At 42.8% G+C, this 18,704-nt stretch overlaps 2 protein-coding genes across 10 annotated transcripts in view; one reads left to right on the forward strand and one right to left on the reverse strand.

Moving 5' to 3' along the window:
* LOC137851029 (ethanolaminephosphotransferase 1-like) overlaps positions 1-2,915 on the forward strand; it is a 55,174-nt gene extending 52,259 nt beyond the window's left edge. For all 3 annotated transcript variants that reach the window (XM_068671724.1, XM_068671725.1, XM_068671726.1), the window contains one exon: positions 666-2,915. In XM_068671724.1, coding sequence (XP_068527825.1) covers positions 666-731 — 66 coding nt within the window. In that variant the 3' untranslated portion in view covers positions 732-2,915. The remainder of the gene's footprint in view (positions 1-665) is intronic.
* A 1,693-nt stretch (positions 2,916-4,608) lies between these two features.
* Positions 4,609-18,704, reverse strand: part of MAPRE2 (microtubule associated protein RP/EB family member 2) — a 97,591-nt gene continuing 83,495 nt past the window's right edge. For 5 of the 7 annotated variants that reach the window (XM_068671733.1, XM_068671728.1, XM_068671727.1 and 2 more), the window contains 3 exons: positions 12,935-13,093; positions 12,713-12,838; positions 4,609-6,738 (listed from right to left, as the gene is read on the reverse strand). In XM_068671733.1, the coding sequence (XP_068527834.1) occupies positions 6,667-6,738; positions 12,713-12,838; positions 12,935-13,093 (357 nt within the window). In that variant the 3' untranslated portion in view covers positions 4,609-6,666. The remainder of the gene's footprint in view (positions 6,739-12,712; positions 12,839-12,934; positions 13,094-18,704) is intronic. The other 2 variants (XM_068671729.1, XM_068671730.1) reach the window with 1 other exon arrangement.

Below are 18,704 nucleotides of genomic sequence, written 5' to 3' on the forward strand. Positions count from 1 at the left end.
GGTTTTCCAGTTCATTCAGTCTTACTCACGCATTTTTATGTCTGTTAGATATCAGTTTTGTCATTTATTATCCTCTGAATTACTGCTTAAATTCATTTTTCCCCAGCTAATGCCTTTTTTTTTTTTTTTCCAAAAAGCATTGTCAAATAATCCTTAGGAAAGTGTCTTAATGGGGGCTTATGTTCAAATAAAACATCTTGCATGGCAAAGACCTCATTTCACAGGGATTTGCTCAGCATTCCTTTATTTAAGATAGCTGTTGGGATGCGAGGATTTTGCCTCCTGCCTTTGCAGGAGGCCTTTTGTCAGCAGACAGTGCCAGTGTAGTGGACTTTACCCAAGCACCACCAGGGGCCAGTCAGTGGAGATCACCATGGGATCACCTGGTCAAAATCCACTATTGAATGAGTGGGCCCAGCTCCATCATGATTTATGAGGGTTGTGGATCTGGCCTGTAGTAATTTAACTTCCCATCGGTGTGCTGCAAGAGGAGTGCCACGATCACAGCTCTCGTGCTTGGATACTCGTAGGTCCCCACGTGCTCCTAGGGCCCCAAGTACACCAGGGTGGCAGATAGGTCCTCCCCAGTATGACCGGGAGAAGAGAGATGGGAAGCTGTGAAACTTGTACAAGGCCATTTGCTAATCTCTGTGATTTATCTTTAGGGGAGGCAGCTGAGCGAACACTTCAACATTTACATCTTTTCCCTGAAGAAACGCGTCCAAGAATGAACACCTGCACTACGGTCAGACTGTAACACTTGACATGGAGATTTCCAGCTCTTTTGATGTGATAAATAGTGGAATTAATCTGATTAAGATAACCAAAGAATAGAATAGTCCAGATACTCGAACAACTGCGACAACGAGCTATGCAGCAAGATGCTTCATCTCAGAGGAAAAGTCCTGTCCAGCAGAGACGTGTTTACCAAGTTGTGCTGCTGCTAATATTTATTCTCTTTCCTAATGCCATGTCACCTTCTCTGAAGCTTTCGTCTTCCTCCTCCTTGCCACTGTGCCCACAGCCCTTGATAAAGCTGTGCTGGGTTACGTGGGATCCTTGGTGTTTTATAACCAGAACTGGCTTTGCCCAGGCTCTTCACCATTGAGACCCCGGCAATGCAAACCCACCCACCACGTCCTTCCCACTCAGACATCTGTGCCTGCTGCAGTTTCCATATTCGTTTTCTCACAACTCATTTCTTCCACGCAGTCTCCTGAAGGGCTTACGCACATTCAGTCTTTTCTTCACCTCAGATGAATGTGTGAAGAGAAAGAGATCAGAAAGCTATGGGCACACTGAAGTATTTTTGAAATGCAGGATCCCTCCCCCCCAGCATTAAGATGAAACTCAGCTGACCTGTATCCGTCCAAAATGCAGGCTCCATACCGGAGGCGCTTGCTTTTATACTTATTTTCTATGCAGTAACAAGCACATTGTTGATATTTAAGTAGCAACAAGCAATATGCCCTACAAAGGTAACCAGCTGAGAATAAATTTGGCCAACAAATGCTTGAATATGCTCAAATTTCACTGCAAAGCACACAGCTTTCTAAACCATGAAACGAGCAGTGAAAAATGAGCCAGCCATGCACATTCTAAATATTTTTGAACCTTGTCTATCAGTGCAAAATGCTAAGCAAACAATTATTTGCCTGTGTTCTTGAAACAAATTTTTGTGGTTTCAGATAATGACAAAAAAGCAACAAACAAAAAAACCCAACCAAATCAAACAAGAGCTTTTTTTTTTTGACATTACACATTCACATGCAGATGTAAACTGCTCTCTCCATCTATAATATATGTGGGCTTTCTGTGTGCCTTGGAGGAAGAAGGAGGAATTTGAGTTTCATCTCTTTTCATATGCTGTCCTAGCCAAAGGGACGTTGTGGCCTTGAAGCACTAATGAAACAATCTGTCCGCTTTCCCCAAGGTAAGCATTTTATTACATCTCTTGCACAGAGGGGTGAGATTGACTGACTGGCATGTTTATTAAACTGTTAAGTATCTCACTTGCCAGAAGCAGGGCAGAAACATAGGTGTTGAGCCACTAAACTCCAGGTTCACCTGTTTCAATTTTTAGACCTTTTTTTCCTCTTATTTTTTGGCTTTACCACTGGCTTGATGATGTTTTCCCCAGTAAACATCCTCGTACATCAGTAAGAGCACTACGATTTTTGGATGACCACTGACTAGCCATATCTTCCACCTGTATATTACGTGAACAGCCTCAGTTTAGGGTTGCCTGTCACAGTAGTTGGCCTACCACGATGTTGGTAGGGCAGACTTCCCCCAGCAGCAGCTACGAGTGTGAGGCAGGCCTGCACCAAGCAATCTCACCGCTTGCTGAAGTATTAATTCAGACAGAAGATATGCTGGTATATAAGTCTGACCTACTTCAATATTTTTAACCTGTCCATCAAAAGCATCTGGAGGAAGTCCTGACAAGAAAAGAATAAGAATACAACAAAAATACCTCTGGCTTGCAAGTGGTTGTACTGGAGGAACTCCGCGGACAGGCTTTCCTTTTCCCTCTATTTTGCACTTACTTATAAAAGCAGTTGGAAATAAGGGGCACAAAAGCTGCACAATTTGATACACTGTAATGGAGTATTTTGAAGTACTGCATTAAATGAAATTATAAAACTTGAACTGCCACAAGCTGCCTGCACTCGTACCTTTCTACAGTGTCTATAGCATCACTTTAAAAGGAAATTAAGCTCCGGACAGCTTTTTTGTATTCCACATGAAAACATAGCAAACTTTTGTTTTCCTTTTGAAAGTAACTTGTCACTACAATCTCTATAAAGACAAGTATAAACAGATCATGTAACGCACTGTGTACATATCGAATTGTTAGCCACCTCAGATGGTAACTGGTTCAATGAAAGGGAATAAAAACACTTTGTTCATACGGCAGTATGGTCAGATTTATTTTGCAAAGTCAGATAACGGTATGAAGATGACCAGAGCTTGGTTTAAGAACAATTTTTTATGGCCAAGAAATTAAGTCAGAGAGTTTTCTTTTGAACTATTTGAACTGGAAAATGCATTACTTCCTTTTTATGCTGTGGAGTATTCACACAAGCCCAAAGACATGCCTCCCCCACATCTTACGAAAAGCAATACAACTAGCTCTGCTCACACAGGTTTGGGTGCCCAGGTTGGAAATTGGCTCCTCAGGTCCCTGCTTCACCTACCCCCGTATCAGAAACGTTCCCAAAGTGGGGCCGTGGGGTACCTGGAGGTATTGGGAGGAGCTGGTCTGACCTCGCAGTGGTGGCACGCAACCAGATGGCTTCAACCTGTGGCAGAAAGGTCTAAAACAGGTGGCTTTTAGGTACTGCAAGGAAGATTAGATTCATCCCTGAATCACTTACAAAAGTCCACTGGGTGCTTAAGTGCCTTTGCTGTTGTGCTCTTTTCACCTCCCAGCTCCCTTCACAGCTTTGCTTTTGATGTACCCAAACTAAGTGATGCTACAGGAGATTTAGTACTCTGAAATTGGAAAGCATTTGACATAAAAAAAAGAATGTTCTGTTTCCATGTACATATATACACACATATATACATACATGCACCTTTTTTTTTGTAGAAAGTGATACAGTTTCTGGGCTCTTGGGGAAAGAAATAGACACTACCTGCACACACTGGGATAAGTAAACTTATTTTTTTAAAGCAGCTGTCTTTTTCTTCCTGCTCCCACATGCACTCAGTAACAAAGCAATTAAATATATGTATTTTAAACAGAAAATATTGTTTTAGAATGTTTTGAAGTCTCTAGAGCTAGACAGATTTTAACATATATTTTTTTATTAAATATGTAAAAAGATAAACGCAAGTCAAGTTATTCACATATTCAGACAAAAATCTACTCTACCATGCGACAATTTGTGGATAATGTAAAATGACTGATACATCTGGATAAGACTTTTTGTATCTATTATGTCATTACTTATCTATTTATAATTAACAATACATATGTTTACATTCCTTTCAGTTTACATTTAATATATAACCAAAGCTTTATGGTGTGCTATTTAGTAAAGGTAATTACAAATGCATATCAAAACCATAACGGAATAATGGGTTACTCGCAGGGGGTGGGAGGAGAAGGACAACTCTTTCCCCTTTCAGAGCATTGCTCTCCCCTCAGCACAGCCACATTTCTAGTGCCCAAGAGGTAATTTACTGCCCTGGCTCCCTGCATCAGTCACTTCTTCCTTGACACAAGCAGCGAGACCACTACACTCCTCAGACCAAAAAAAGGATATAGAGAACTTAAGGAGATGAAGTTCAGCTTTTGTTGTTGTTGTTCCTTAAATGTGCTTCAAAGAGAAAAGTTCAGAGGCACCACAGCCTGACTATGAACCCCTGGGAGCTCAACAACCCAACTGTTTGCACCTTCAGAGAAGCATTTTCTCTTGAAGTGCTCTCCCTGCACCTGCTCAAATATTAGCAGAAGGACAAACTGCAGTAATCAGAGACTGCTGCTGATGGTTAGGTTTGTAGCCTGATCCCAAACTCCTTGCCCCATCTGAAATCCCCTATAAAGGACGTTCTGGAGACTGGAAAAAAAATTAGTGACTGCTCTTCAGTTCAACAGCATTATGAAGAACTACCGTTTATTACAATGACAATTGTAATAAGTACATAGGTTCTAATAAACACAAATACAATGAAAATGACAATTCCCCCATCTGTGGTGATTCTTGGAAATACTTAGTTTGGAAAATACACAGTTTTATAAACCAGATCTTATTTGTAACCAATCAAAATCAGAAAGAAAAGTGCTGGCCTGCAGGTTGCAGTACGTTTGCTATTACCAGGTAGGCTGTGAGGTCAATGCTGGAGGCAGGGCCAGAAGATCTTCAACCCAGAGGGTCTAGAAACTCTACGGGCGCAGGGAGCAATCAAGGAAATAGAAATACCTGTTCTAATGTTTTAACAGTATTTTATATATTGCCTGCGGTGCAACACAACAGCAGCGTTCTCACATTTAACTAAGAGCCACTTAGCTGCAAAAGATTTCTTAGGAACAGAAAACTGCATGTGTGCGCGCGTGTTGGTGGGCTGATTAATTAAAAACCTCTCTATGGAAGCATCAGCTGGGAGCTCATGCTTTAGGAGTGCATGAAGACCTAAGAAGGTTTAGCTGTTCAACGGGGTTTTGAATTTTTTTCAGTGACAGCAGACTGGGTTGGGACTTCCATGTACCTGCTTGATCAGAGGAACAATCCAGAATTACGGAAAGTCAAGTGAGAGACCAAGAATACCAAGCATAAAATATTCAGAGAGACTAGGATGCACAGTTTCACGATAAAAACAAGGAATGCTTTATACACTTCAAGATACCTGTTTATAAAATACCATCATTTAGAACAGGGCGGTGGGGACCGTTCTGGAAAGGAGCACTCTCACTGCGGGCGCCTCCAGGGTGGATGTGCTGCTGCACCACGCCAGCCTCGCTGCAGGAAGGTCAGCCAAGCACAGAGCTGGCTCACTCCCCCTTGGTCAGCGGGTCTGATGCACGCACTGTCTCCAAAAGGAGGATGTCTCGCTGCCTCTCCACGCTTCAGAAGCGGCCTCAACACCCGCGAGGTGTCCCCCACCCACTTACAGGGAGTTCTGGGGTTTTCAGGGCTAGTTCTGTGGCTGGGTTTCCCCCATAGCTTGCACTAGTGAGGAAGCTTTCCGTCTTCCTGACTTGCAGCAGAGGGGGGAGGATAGCAAAAAGAAATATCTGGCCTACTTTGTCCTCTTCTGAGGGGTGGGAAGCCAAGCATGACAGCAGAGATCGTGTCCTGCAGCTACACTTGTGTCAAGGAGACTCCTCCCCTGCATCAGCACTGAGCCCTCTGCAGGCAGAGCTGAAGCTGGAGGCTGGGACAGGACTCCTCGGGAAGGAAGCAAAGCTGGGAAATGTCTATTGACTAGTCAGGAAACTGGGAGGGTTTTCAAAAAACGGAAGTGGATGTCTGTCCTCCAGAAATAAGTCAAAAAACATACCATGCAGCTTTCTAACAAGCTTTCTAAACACGAGGTTTTAAATCTCTCCTAGTGAAACAGATGCTACGCCTTCCATTTCGTGAAGGCGGGAAAGGAATAAACGTGAGCAACACGAGCATTTTCCTCCACAACACACCTCATCGTTATGGCTTGAGCACGACTTCCACTGTATCCCTTTATTCCAATTGACCGAATTTACGCCCCGAGGCAGATGTACTAGGAAACGCCAAAGCACCACAAAGTGAGAGACACAGCTAGTGGTACGGTACTTCTTGCCACACAAAATGCCAATATAAATATGTTAGAACAAGTTACAAGTGTATCATACTTAAGACAAAAAGAAAAAAAAATAAATATATATATTTTCTTAAAAGAGCAGAACAAATCTCAAGCAGCCAAGTGGTGAAGTTGCAGTGATGTACAGTAGGTGATGGAGCCCTACAACCTCTTGGGAAGATACACTGAAAGAAGACTTCTGCAAATGCATCTTGGCAAAGTATGGGTACAGAATGCAGTGGTTGGCTGGCACTCACTATGGTACATAAATGTTAATGGCAGACTGGGAGTGAACTGATTTCAAGTTTGAGGCCACACATGTTCCATTCTCCAGAAGAAAGTTCTCACACAAAATGAAAATTGTCAGAGACGCTGGGTGAGTCAGTACTCCTCCTGCTGCTGGGGCTGGTCATGGACTTGCTCTTCACCTTCATGCTCTTCTGTGTGGCCCTCCTGCAGGCAGAAAAAGACCCCACAACATCCTTCAGCAGACAGCATTCCTCATGTAACACCACCCCACCATGCTCCCTCTGGCCTCAAGTTCAACTTTTAACTTTCATTCAAATGAGAAGACATCAACACAGAACAGTGAATAACTCAAGTTTGCCACTGATTTGACACCCTCATATCCTGTCTCCATTTCCCTGTCTGCATCCAGTGTCTGTTTGGCCTTTCACAAGGCTGTATGAGTTAGATTGCTTAATATTAAGTTGTGTGCTTCAAATATTAAGACAAAGTTGAGATTCAGAGTTTGTTTTGTTTTTTAAATCTCTCTGCTGCAATGAAAACTGGCATAAATTAAATGCTAACTCTCAGGTAACATAAATCAGAGCTGTTGTACGAATGAATCTCTCAGTAGCTCTTTTGCATAATTTTTTATTTAACGAGTTTTAAGGCTATGAGAAATCTGTTTACTGCAATTTGTTGCTGCAGCCTATGGGGTGTGGGCACAGTTAAACTCAAAATGGAGTAAAAACACTTCCATGGAGTAATTAGGCATGTTCATGTTGATTTGCTCATGATATTGTGAACTGTTTGTTTCTGTACTACTTTTGGACTTGTACAAAGTGAGCTGTTCCTGAGAAGAGCAGAATTTTGTGACTTACAATTAAATGCATTTATTTTGCTTTTAATCGATGTATACGCAGTACTGATACTTCCCCCAAAAAACTGTCAGTTTTCATCCTCACAGCGTTAGCTGTTCCAGCAAGTGAGCAGTTCAAATAACCAGGTAGTGAGATATTCCAGTCAGATGCTGTATCATAGCACCCTGATCTCCTCCCATTTTCAGCCTGTCCACCGATTTCTGAACCTGTCTGCTACAGTTTTCACACAACCTTCACTCCAGGTTTGTATCACAAAATGGACAAGATGCTTTTGCTATCACATACTTTAAAAATTAAACTCACTTTTTTTTTTTTTAGGTCAGCTACACTACTTTCCCCAAATGATATACTTGTGCTAGTACAGCCCAGAGTTCAAAGGCTATCAAAACCATGATTTTCAATGTTACCCAGAAAACATAGCCAAAGATTTGCTAAGCATGAACACATTTTCTTTGGAAAAAGTCCAGTATTCACTGATTTACAGAGCTACTGGTAGAAGGCAGGCGATCACTAATGAACACCTTCTTGCAAGTGATTATTACACAGTATTTTCTAGAGCTGTGCCTCTGCATATACATTCCTGTTGTGAGAGGAAACCCTGACTGAGAGGAATGCTGGAACCTCATTGCACGTGATACAAGTTTTTAAGCAGTTTCCAATTTAGAGACACCAGACCTGGTATCTTGAGTTGGCCTAGATCTATCAGAGCTCAGAAAGGCTGGCTGTTTCTTACAGCACTCTGTATTCCCATCAGGTGTAGCTACATGCACAGATTCTCTCTTAAGTGCATTTCCATCCTTCCACAGCACACTTCACTGAAAAGATCCTACACATCTACTCCCTGCCCTGCATTAGTGGTGCTCAGCTGTAGGCAACTCTCAAGGAAAACACTTTTCCAAGGCACCAAGCTGCCACTGGAAATGCACCCTCGCTGATGAGGTGCCTCTGCAGAACTCGCCTGGCTCCCAGCAACTTCCATCAGAAGTGAGCGGCCTGGACAACAGACTTTAAGACACTGATACTAGCAAGCTTTCAAACTGGAGGCAAAAATTGAAAGAAAAAGGAGGCCATAATTTGAATCTTCCTGGAACAGTTCAGAGCACCTTATACAATAAGAAAATGCTCCCCTTCTGGCAGCAAAATATTCATATTTCTAAATGGCAGGAACAAGTAAATAAGGTCCCTAACATTTGCTGATATGACAAATACTCAGCTGTTTACCACATCGAGAAACAGCCAAATTTCATTTGGAAGTAAGCTTTCCATCACTCTGGTGCTATTTTCAGGTAGATGCCACATATATCAGGTGGGACAATTGCAGTTGTGTCTCATGGCCCTCTTGGGGGAACGCTGCCTTTATTACATATGGTATGTCAAGTCAAATTCTTTTTGCATGATATCTAAAAATCCCATCTTCTGTAATAGGTTGCAAGAGTGCAAGAATTCAAGGGTGCACCAGTTTCCAGGCAGAAGCTGCCAGCTGTAAGAACATGACCCTGTGCTACAGGGTACAAAAACTGAGGCTCGCCTAAACCTAATGAGCTGTGTGACCTGCTCTGCTATGTACCTGTTCAAGAGGCTCCACATGTGCAGATTTTATGATACGCCAAGTAGAAAGCGCATTCATGCAGATTTTATAGGTCATGTACATGCTATCCTTTCATGCATAATAGGGAAAGCCTCTAACCACAGGGAGTGGCTTGGGAACCTACCCTGCAGCTCTGAAGAGGAGCAGTGGCTCCTCTCCTGCCAGGCTTACCTTTGATGGAAATGGTAAGTCTTACGTGGCTACCACAGAAGTTGTTCCGGGACTTGGGCACGTGCTTTCCAGTACGCACAGCTTGTATAAATACGTGAAATGGGAAAGACAAGAATCACTCTGCACAATTACCTTGGGACTGTGGAATCTCCTTGAATAGCATCCCCTAATAAGGCAAGTAGTGGAAGGTCTATTTAGAGCATTTATTTCTGACTCAGATCACACGACCATGGCCATCTCTGCCTGCCACTGAGAGGGATGCTCGCTTCTGACCCTCAGTCCATCCGCCTCAAACCGTTCAGGTGTGCCTGCAGACTGCAGAGCTATTCTTTATCAAAACCAGCTGCTGTGGGGGTGGGTGCCTTTCCCAAAAGCAGCAACAGATGTAGCGGCTGCTAGAGCAGAAAGATACAAAACCAACTGAATTTCAAGCAATTTGTTTGGAAATGTGAGCTGAGCAACCCAGAGATCAAAGAGCAGCAATCCATCCAACTTCCGCATGAACTGGACCAGAACAGCCTATCTAGGAAAGCAAAAGCAGCAGCAATTTTGCTTTATGCCAAGGCCTATATGGCTCCAGCTTTCATAACCAGACACGTAGCCTCTTCTGGCTCTTCTGTCGGAAGCTCTCCTGCTATAAAACCAGACTACCAAATGCTTTGCATACTATCCAAGGTCTCAGTGCTGTCTGTAGCAGTCACAGCATGAGTGCTAGAGGCCACGCTTCCCTGCAACACCCAAATGCATCCTTTTTCAATAGGATTCACTGACTACTTTGATTTTTTTTTTTTTAAACTAAGAAGCTGAAAGATTACAAATAAGCAATTTGTAATCAAAAATTACAAAGGATTACAGACTGATCAGCTAAACTTCAAATGCAACTAGCAGATACAACACCCCTCTTGCATAAGCAAAGACAGGTAATGAGGAGGTTTCAAACAGAACTGTACCAGGGAAAAGGAGCCTTAAAAACAAGAAATCCAAATAGGTAATTGTGCTCTAAGACTCAAAACACCAGTAAAATAAAGGAAAAAAGTCTTAAAAACTTAGCCTTTACTGAATTCAATGAAACAAGCTCATGAGGTCACTTGATTGAAACTGTGCTATGACTTGGAATTCTGAAAAAATATTTATAAAAAAATACAAACAAAACCAAACCCTTAATGTGAATTTGACAAAAAATCCCTCCAATGCAATACTAAAATGATCAAATGTCTGGAAAACATACCTTTTAAGTTCTAAACTTTTTATTTGCATTGAGTCATTCTACAATAGAATTCACCTGACAGCCCACAATTCTCATGGGGGACCTATGAGCTACTGGGAGACTTGAGCACTTGAAGTGCTGTCCAGACTTTTCTTCTTTTATGAGGATTAAATTAAGCATAATACAAAATTAGGATATACGGAGAGACTTGTCCCTTCTGAATAAGTTGGCATGAAAAATAGGACATGAAGAGTACAATAGACTCCTGTCACATTACAGCTATGAAGGAAGAGTTTGAGATAACTATGGAATGGTTATTGGAGGAATGAACTGAAAATGAATTTAATTTGGCCGTGATATTTAAGTACAAAGGCTTTGGTCAGGTATGACTTGTGCAGTATGTGTGAGCTGCATTACCTCACATCTCCCTCCTTGGAGAAAAACCTCATGGCCGCAGTATCTTTTATAACTGCCATGAATCCTGAAAATTAATGCAAACTTTTTTCTCCCTCTAGGCCCTCAATATTTAAGACACTCTGAAACAGAGATTACAACAATCTAAGCTGGATTTACCATGAACTTATTAGCAAGAAACCAGGAATGCTGAAGTAGCTTGTGCTTTGGGGCTATTTCCCATCTGGGGCTTGGGAAATCTAAACTGCTGTTACCAAGGGATTAACCCACAAAGTGTGGAGAGATAAGAGAATTTAACTTGGAACAACTTCATTACACAGAGAGAAAAAACAGAAGTTATAGTCGAAGCAGGCCGATGAGACAGTAAAGTATGAAAGCAAGAAGTAGGCATCAGCAAGGTAACCACGATCTTTGGTTCTCAGTCTCTGCACACTTGGGTCTTGTTTCAGCAAACCACAGTCTGTCTACTAAGCTGAAGAGGGGATGTGTACCCCAGAAGGTAAGGAGGTGAATTGTCACTGAAAGGCAGGAAAACAAAATGAGTGGGGAATGACCTCTGTGTTCTTCCCTGAGAGGTCAGGGCTCTGCTGCTGCTGAAGTGACATCCACGGCCTCCAGCTGGAAGCCCATTCTAGATAAAGGCACAGTTCGTGTATCTAGCTCATGTGCAGGCACCGACGATGCTTTCAACAGGAGAAGTATTGGAGGGAGTAAGCAGATAACACAGCAAGATGTGGACTGAAGTAGGACATTTTGTCATGTGTGCTGCCAGCAAGGAAAACTGCAGGAAGAAACGCAAGTAATGCATTCCTTGGCTGGGAATCGCTTCCCATTTAAGCCAACAGAGACAGATGTGGTAGGGGTATAGGGAGAAGAGGGATTTTTCTGGCTTTGCTTTATAAATAAATCACTGTTCTTGAATCCAGAAGACATTTTCTCTGACCACTATACGTATGTAATTCTTTTAGCCTGTTATCACGTGTCTAGCAAATTTGTCTGATTGTTTACTCCTGCAAAAATAATGGTTTTCTCCTCCTTTTCCTCTCTAACACTCACCCCACACCACTGAACAAATCCTCTTTCCCCTGTCACTTCTAATCTGAGCAGCGGCCTCTGTCAGTGACAAGCTTGTGCTCCTCTTGCACCCAACGTTCGTTTGTGCTCTACTAGTTTATTTTAGACAAGCATACAATTCAGCAGCTGCTTCAGCACAACTTTTGATATAAATTTTAAGTCAGCTGACTACTGCTGCAGCAGCTTTGTGGGAACAGATGTAAGAAAGGCTACAGTGCCACAGGGCTACTGAGAGATTAGGCTGATGCTTATACGCTCTGGAGCCAAAGCTATCGTCCGGTGGAGACTGAGGGGTCAATTATCAGAACAGCGCATACAGGGATTTAGTTAGCATGAATAGCAGTAGTTCAGCTAAATCTCTACTGAATCATTATCCCTGAGTGTATCTGAGGAATTTAACCAGGATCCTTTACAGCTCCTTGCTTTGTTCAGTGTCTACAGTGCCGTGTCTAAGATGCAATTAGATTCTCGTTTAATCTTGCAGACAATACATTTCTGCAATTTTGGTAATAGAGGATTATTGGGTTTGCACACTGAAGAATTTTGCCTATAGCAACAGGATAAAAAATGCTAAAGAGCATTACTTCTGCAGACATAATTATGCATTTGGCAACCTGCACTGTACGCACTACGACACTGCCACATGGGAAAGAGAAGGTTCACAGCTGTAGACATTAAACAGCACCTCTGTGAGAAATTCTCTTTTTTTTAGTTCTCAACACCTCACAGAACACAAGAAACACTTCATGCAGAAACATAGGAGCAAAACAAAACTAAGTCTCAGGACCACATGAAACCAATTTAATACTGTGACACACACCCTCCCATTTCAGAGTAACTTTAGCAAAAGTAGAAAACAAAACCTACACTGAAGCAGCAAAAGGCAGCCGGCCTCCCGAGTCTATTCCCCAAGCTGCAAAGTCTGTTTGTGAAAGCAAGCTTCCATTTGGGGGGAGGATTCATGGAAATCCTAGCTGCTACTGCTCTGCTGACCTAGATATAGGACATGACCCAATACTGTGTCAATAATTTCTTTTATAGAATTAAGCTGTTCTGTCTCAATAAAATATACATTAAACTTGAACTTACGTGTTCTTCTGAAGCATAAAGGACTTCCATTAGCCGATGGACAAGGTCATTATTCTCTCCCCCATGTTCCTGGCAGAGAAGTTCAATCTCCCTTAATTTGCCAAAGTAGAAATCTCTTTCCTTCTCCACGCCTTCAAGTGCAAGTTTTAATGAATGTACCTGCATACAAACCAGCACATGGTGCATCAGTTGTGAAGAGCACTACAGACAAAACAGCTCAGTCTAAAATCATGCATGCCAACCACCACCCTAAATATATATTCATTTTTATAGCTTATATTCACAAGAAGTAAATTCCACTTTTTTGAAGTGCTAGACCGATTATTACACAACAAACAACAGTAAATCAGCCTTCCCCCACTATGCCTCGTGGATGCTTCTTAACCTTGATCCTTCGAGGTCGATTTTCTCAGTGTTCTTTTATATTGAAACCTAAAGCAGCAGTTCAAGAGTCAGAGCTATTTAAGATCTGGCTTCTAATAAAGCTGCCAGAAATGTAATGTAATGGTAATTAATAAAACATTCAGCAGAAGAATTGCATTACTCTGCCTGGATTAATGTGCAGTTGTTTGGAAGCCTACTGCATCTCCTCGCCTGAAAATATGCAGAGCTAGTAGAAAAGCTCATAAAGGGAAATGGTCCAGTTAGGAAATTAAAAGGGCTAGCTGCAAGTGCTGCTGTGTTGTTTTTTTACCTCTTTGCTGCCTCCCCACTTGCTGAACCATCACAGACCATTGTCTCAGCACCCCGACGCTGCTGCAGCATGCAGTGGCCAGGATGTAGGCTTTCTCGTCTGATTAATGTGCTGTCTCAAAAAGTCACAAATTTCAAGTATCATTTGTTACTGCAGCCTTCCACACGAGAGACTTTATGTTATACAGTTGGTCTTGATTTCTCTGCTGGGACTGCTGCAGAACGTGACCTTGAGGAATATGGGGCTGACAAAGAGCAAAGTCAGGACCCTTAACTTCAAAAGGGCAAACTTCCAGCTATTTAAAGAGTTATTGGATGAGATCGCCTGGGAAGCTGTCCTTAGGGACAGGTGAACTGGTCAGAGCTGGTAACTCTTTAAGAACACTTTTCTTAGTGTTATAGCGCAAGAGCTCTCCACCCTCATGTGTAACATATCCAGCAGGCAAGGCAGGAAATGGACACGGCTGAGCAAGGCCCCGCTGGTCAGACTGAGGAGCAAGAAGGAGATGCACTGGCAGTGGAAGTAGGGACACATGGTCTGGGAAGAGCACAGGGATGCTGTGTGGACGTGCAGGGATGGGATCAGGAAAGCCAAGGCACAGATGGAACTGAGCTTGGCAAGGGATGCCAGTAACAAGGAGGGATTCTATAGGAACACTGCTCAGAAAAGAAGGGCCAAGGAGAGTATGCCCTTTCTCATGCATGTAAAGGGTGAACTGTTAATGACAGATACGGAGAAGGCTGAGGTACTCAACAACTTCTTTGCCTCAGTCTTCACTGACAGTCAGGCTTCCCACGTCTCTCATTGCCCTGAACCTGTAGGTGAGGGCTGGGGGAGCGAAGTCCCACGCACCGTAAGCGAAGAGCAGGTTCGAGACCACCTGATGAAACTGAACGGCTACAAGTCTATGTGGCCTGATGACATGCATCCCAGTGTCCTGAAGGAATTATCTGAGCCAGTTGCCAAGCCTCTCTCCATCATATTTGAAAAGTCCTGTCAGTCAGGTGAGGTTCCCGTGACTAGAAAAAGAGAAACATCACTCCCCTTTCTAAAAAGTGTAGGAAGGAGAGCCTGGGGAACTACAGACCAGTGAGCCTCACCTCTATGCCTGGGAAGATCATGAAATAGATCCTTCTGGAAGCAGTGTCAAGGCACATGCAAGACAAGGAGGTGATCTGAGACAGCCGGCACGGCTTCACCACCAGGTAAATCGTACCTGAGCATTCTGGTGACTTTCTGTGATGAAGTGACTGCATCAGTTGAGAAGGGAAGACTGACCAATGTCATTACCTGGACTTCTGTAAGGCCTTTGACACGGTCTCACACGATATCCTGACCTCCAAATTGGATAAACAAATTTAAATGGTAGACTACTTGGTGGATAAGGAGTTGGCTTGAAGGCCACACCCAGAGAGTGGTGGTCAATAGGTCTATGTCCAGGTAGAAGCCGGTGATGAGTGGTTGTACCTCATGGATTTGTCTCAGGACCACTGCTCTTTAATATCTTTATCAACAACAGACAGTGGGATCGAGTGCATCCTCAGCAAGTTTGCAGATGACAACAAGCTGAGTGGTGCAGCTGATACAAGAGAAGCAAGGGTTGCCATCCAAAGGGATGAAAAAGCTAGGAAAAGGGACCTGGACAAGCTAGAAAAGCGTGCCCATGTGAACCTCATGACATTCAACAAGTCCAAGTGCAAGGTGCTGCACCAGGGGCAGGGCAATCCCAGACGTGAGCACAGACTGGGTGAAGAGCTCATTGAGAGCAGCCCTGCAGAAAGGGAGTTGGGGGTTCTGGTGGATGAAAAGCTTAATACGAGCCAGCAGTGCATGCTTGCAGCCCAGAAGGCCAACCTTGTCCTGAGCTGCAACAACAGAGGGGTAGCCAGCAGGGTGAGGGAGGTGATTGTGCCCCTCTGCTCTGCCCTTGTGAGGCCCCACCTGGAGTGCTGCGTCCAGGTCTGGGGCCCCCAGCACAAGAAGGATGTGGGGCTGTTAGAGTGGGTCCAGAGAAGGGCCATGAAGATGATCAGAGGGTGGAGCACCTCTCCTACAGAGAAAGACTGAGAGAGCTGGGGGTGTTCAGCCTGGAGAAGAGAAGGCTCTGGGGTGACCTCATTGCAGCCTTTCAGTACCTAGAAGTGGATTATAATAAAGATGGAGAGCAACCTTTTGTTCCGTCTGATAATGGCGGGACAAGGGACAACAGTTTTAAATGAAAAAAAGGTAGATTTAGATTAGGTGTTAGGAGGAAATGTTCCACTTGGACAGTAACAAGGCATTGGCACGGGCTGCCCAGAGCAGCTGTGGATGCCCCATCCCTGGAGGTGTTCAAGACCAGTTTGGACAAGGCACTGGGCAACCTGGTCTGGTGGGAGGTGTCCCTGCCCATGGCAGGGGGGTTGGAACCAGGCGATCTTTAAGGTCCCTTCCAACCCAAGCTGTTCTGTGATTCTATGCTGCTGCAAATCATTTGTGGGCAACCCAGCTATTAAAGATTAAGCTTCATATAAACCATGACACATATTGCAATACATTTTTATACATGCATATACATTTACACACATATAAGCTTAAAGGAGAAGAATTTTGTGAGCACCAAGCATAAATTACTGTACAACAGGGTATACACGATCGGTGTAGCCTAAGTGGCTCTCAAGTTCAGAAGACTGCAGTATATCAACCAACAGAAATAATCAGGGATGAAGCTGCCTACAGTAAAAATGCTGACCCCAATCACGTCCAAATTACTGTTGAATTAGCATTCACATTTTAAGGCCTGCAATTATACAAAATAATTTTATTTAGCATATTTTCCTTAAAAAATTCCACTTGCATCAGATGAGACTTGAGTGAACTGACACAATTTAATACAAAGTTTGTGTTGCCAGTTCTACTGCAAGCTAATTTGTTCCCTTCACCAGTTAAAACATCAGCAAAGTTCAAGCAGTGCTTTGACAGCCTACTAAACCCTATCAGTTCAGTTTTCCGTAAGTGCTGAGCTAGCGGTGCCTTTTTCTGACCTTTGATTGCACTCTCAGAGGTGTCAGACAGCAGACCTGACCTGTTGCCAGGGCAGGATCTCAGAGCATCTCATTCACGCACTAACCTGTTCCTTAGCAGCTGCCTGGGTTTGACACCCCAGAGTCAAACTGTCAAAGGAAGACTATGTTTGACACAGTGACCAGTCACCTTAAGATTAACTATTTAGTCACAGGAACTATGAATAGCAAAATGGAATGAAAGTTTACAATAATTTGGTCTATTTGTGTATCCTACTTAAATGTGAGGTCTTCCTCACGTTTAAGATGCATCCTCTGGATCTGCAGCAACATATTCCTTGGGAGCAGCTCCAGCATCCAGACAACAAGAACTGAACTGCTTCCAGATCTCCTGCTCTGTGCAAGCTAGAGCTTGGAAAAACAATGAACTTCAGTTGAAACATTTGCAGTTAAGAGTGCAGGCAGTCTTACCTTCTGACCCATTTACTATGAAGGCACTCTTATTTTCATTGTATCACACTTACTCCATTTTTAAGGAACAGAATCATTAATCTATGCATATATGCACACAGTTAATTAACTACAACATTCTGAACATTCAGACTGAAAATTATTGTAAACATGGTGAAAATATGATACTGTTTTCAGAAATTAAGTCTACACTAGTATCCAGTTAACTGTTCCTGGGACTACTCTCCATACTGAAAGGTCCTTTCACCACATGTAATGGTTCCTGGTCTGTGTTTTTGCCTCAGCTGCGCTGAGAAACCCTTTGGGAGAGTGTTAGTTGGCACAGACCAAAAGCACAGCAGGGACCACTTTACCATTTTAATGTTATGGATAATCAAGTTCCAGTGCACAGTGACATGCCTTGGAAGTGTTTAATTTACTAGCACAGACCAGGGCAATAGCTATGACCATTTTAAGAGAAACTTTAAGATTGTTGGGGGCCATTAAACCAGCAAATGTTACGGATGGCTTACAATTATTGCAAATAGCTCATTAAGCAACCCTATGGTAAAATCTAGTACATGGCCATCCCCACTACTTAAAACTTTCCACTACAAGTTGCACATAAGTTTGGATGTCTGAATCTCCCTTAGCTGCCATTCATGAAAGGGCTGAAAAAAAGCCTGTTACAACCACATAAGAATATGATATTGACAGATACTATTTAACAACTTTTACTAATAATCAAGACAGCAAAAGAGTATAAATGGCTCCTGCCCATACTTCCCGCGGTTGCTGGAGAGTGGGGAAAAATGGGCAATTTGGCTCTTCCAGCATATTCAGATAGAAGATCAAAAACACCTGGCTCAAAGCTGCTTGCACCATAGCTTTTTTTGGCTTTTGTTATGTGCCTGGGGTGCACAATTAATCATTAATAGAAAATGAGATACCAAATGCTGCCAGCATTCAAAAAAAAGCTTCCTAGACCATTCTAGCTAGGAAAGGTCTCTTAAAAACTAGCTTTTAAAATGCCAGCTTTCCAAATCTTCAAAATTTCTCCTTGGTGATGGGGGAAATCATCAGTTTCCCTCCGGGTGATTTGTATATAAATCTCAAGGTTTTCACACGTAGAAGTTGCTAGGAATACATTAGCAGTGGATGTGATAGTGACTGCCTATTCGTATTTTAGTAAAGATCAAATATTTTTATCTTGCTAAGACCCCAACTGACTTCTTGCTGAAGTGAACACATTCTGACTTCTAAGTGCAAATGTCATGGATTTAAACCACATTTAAGTGATATTTGAACTCTACTTACAATGATAAAAAAAATCCATCAGAAATATATATACCCATCCCTTGTACGACATTTCAAACATCTCTGTTACAGCAAGAAACAACTGAACACCCAGTTGGAAGCTTGCTGTTGCTCAGAATTACACACTGAAGGCAGTACATCATGTTTGGGATGTGGCTATCCGTCACCACTTTAAGTACATAACAGTAACCAAGAACTTGCAGTTACTGCCCAAACAAACTGAAATCTGTGCTGTTCAGGTCAATGAGAGTCTGAAACTGAAACGCCCTTAATTGTGGAAAATTATACTTGATCCAGAATAACGACT

The sequence above is a fragment of the Anas acuta genome, chromosome 2 (genome assembly GCF_963932015.1).
Source record: "Anas acuta chromosome 2, bAnaAcu1.1, whole genome shotgun sequence".
NCBI lineage: Eukaryota > Metazoa > Chordata > Aves > Anseriformes > Anatidae > Anas > Anas acuta.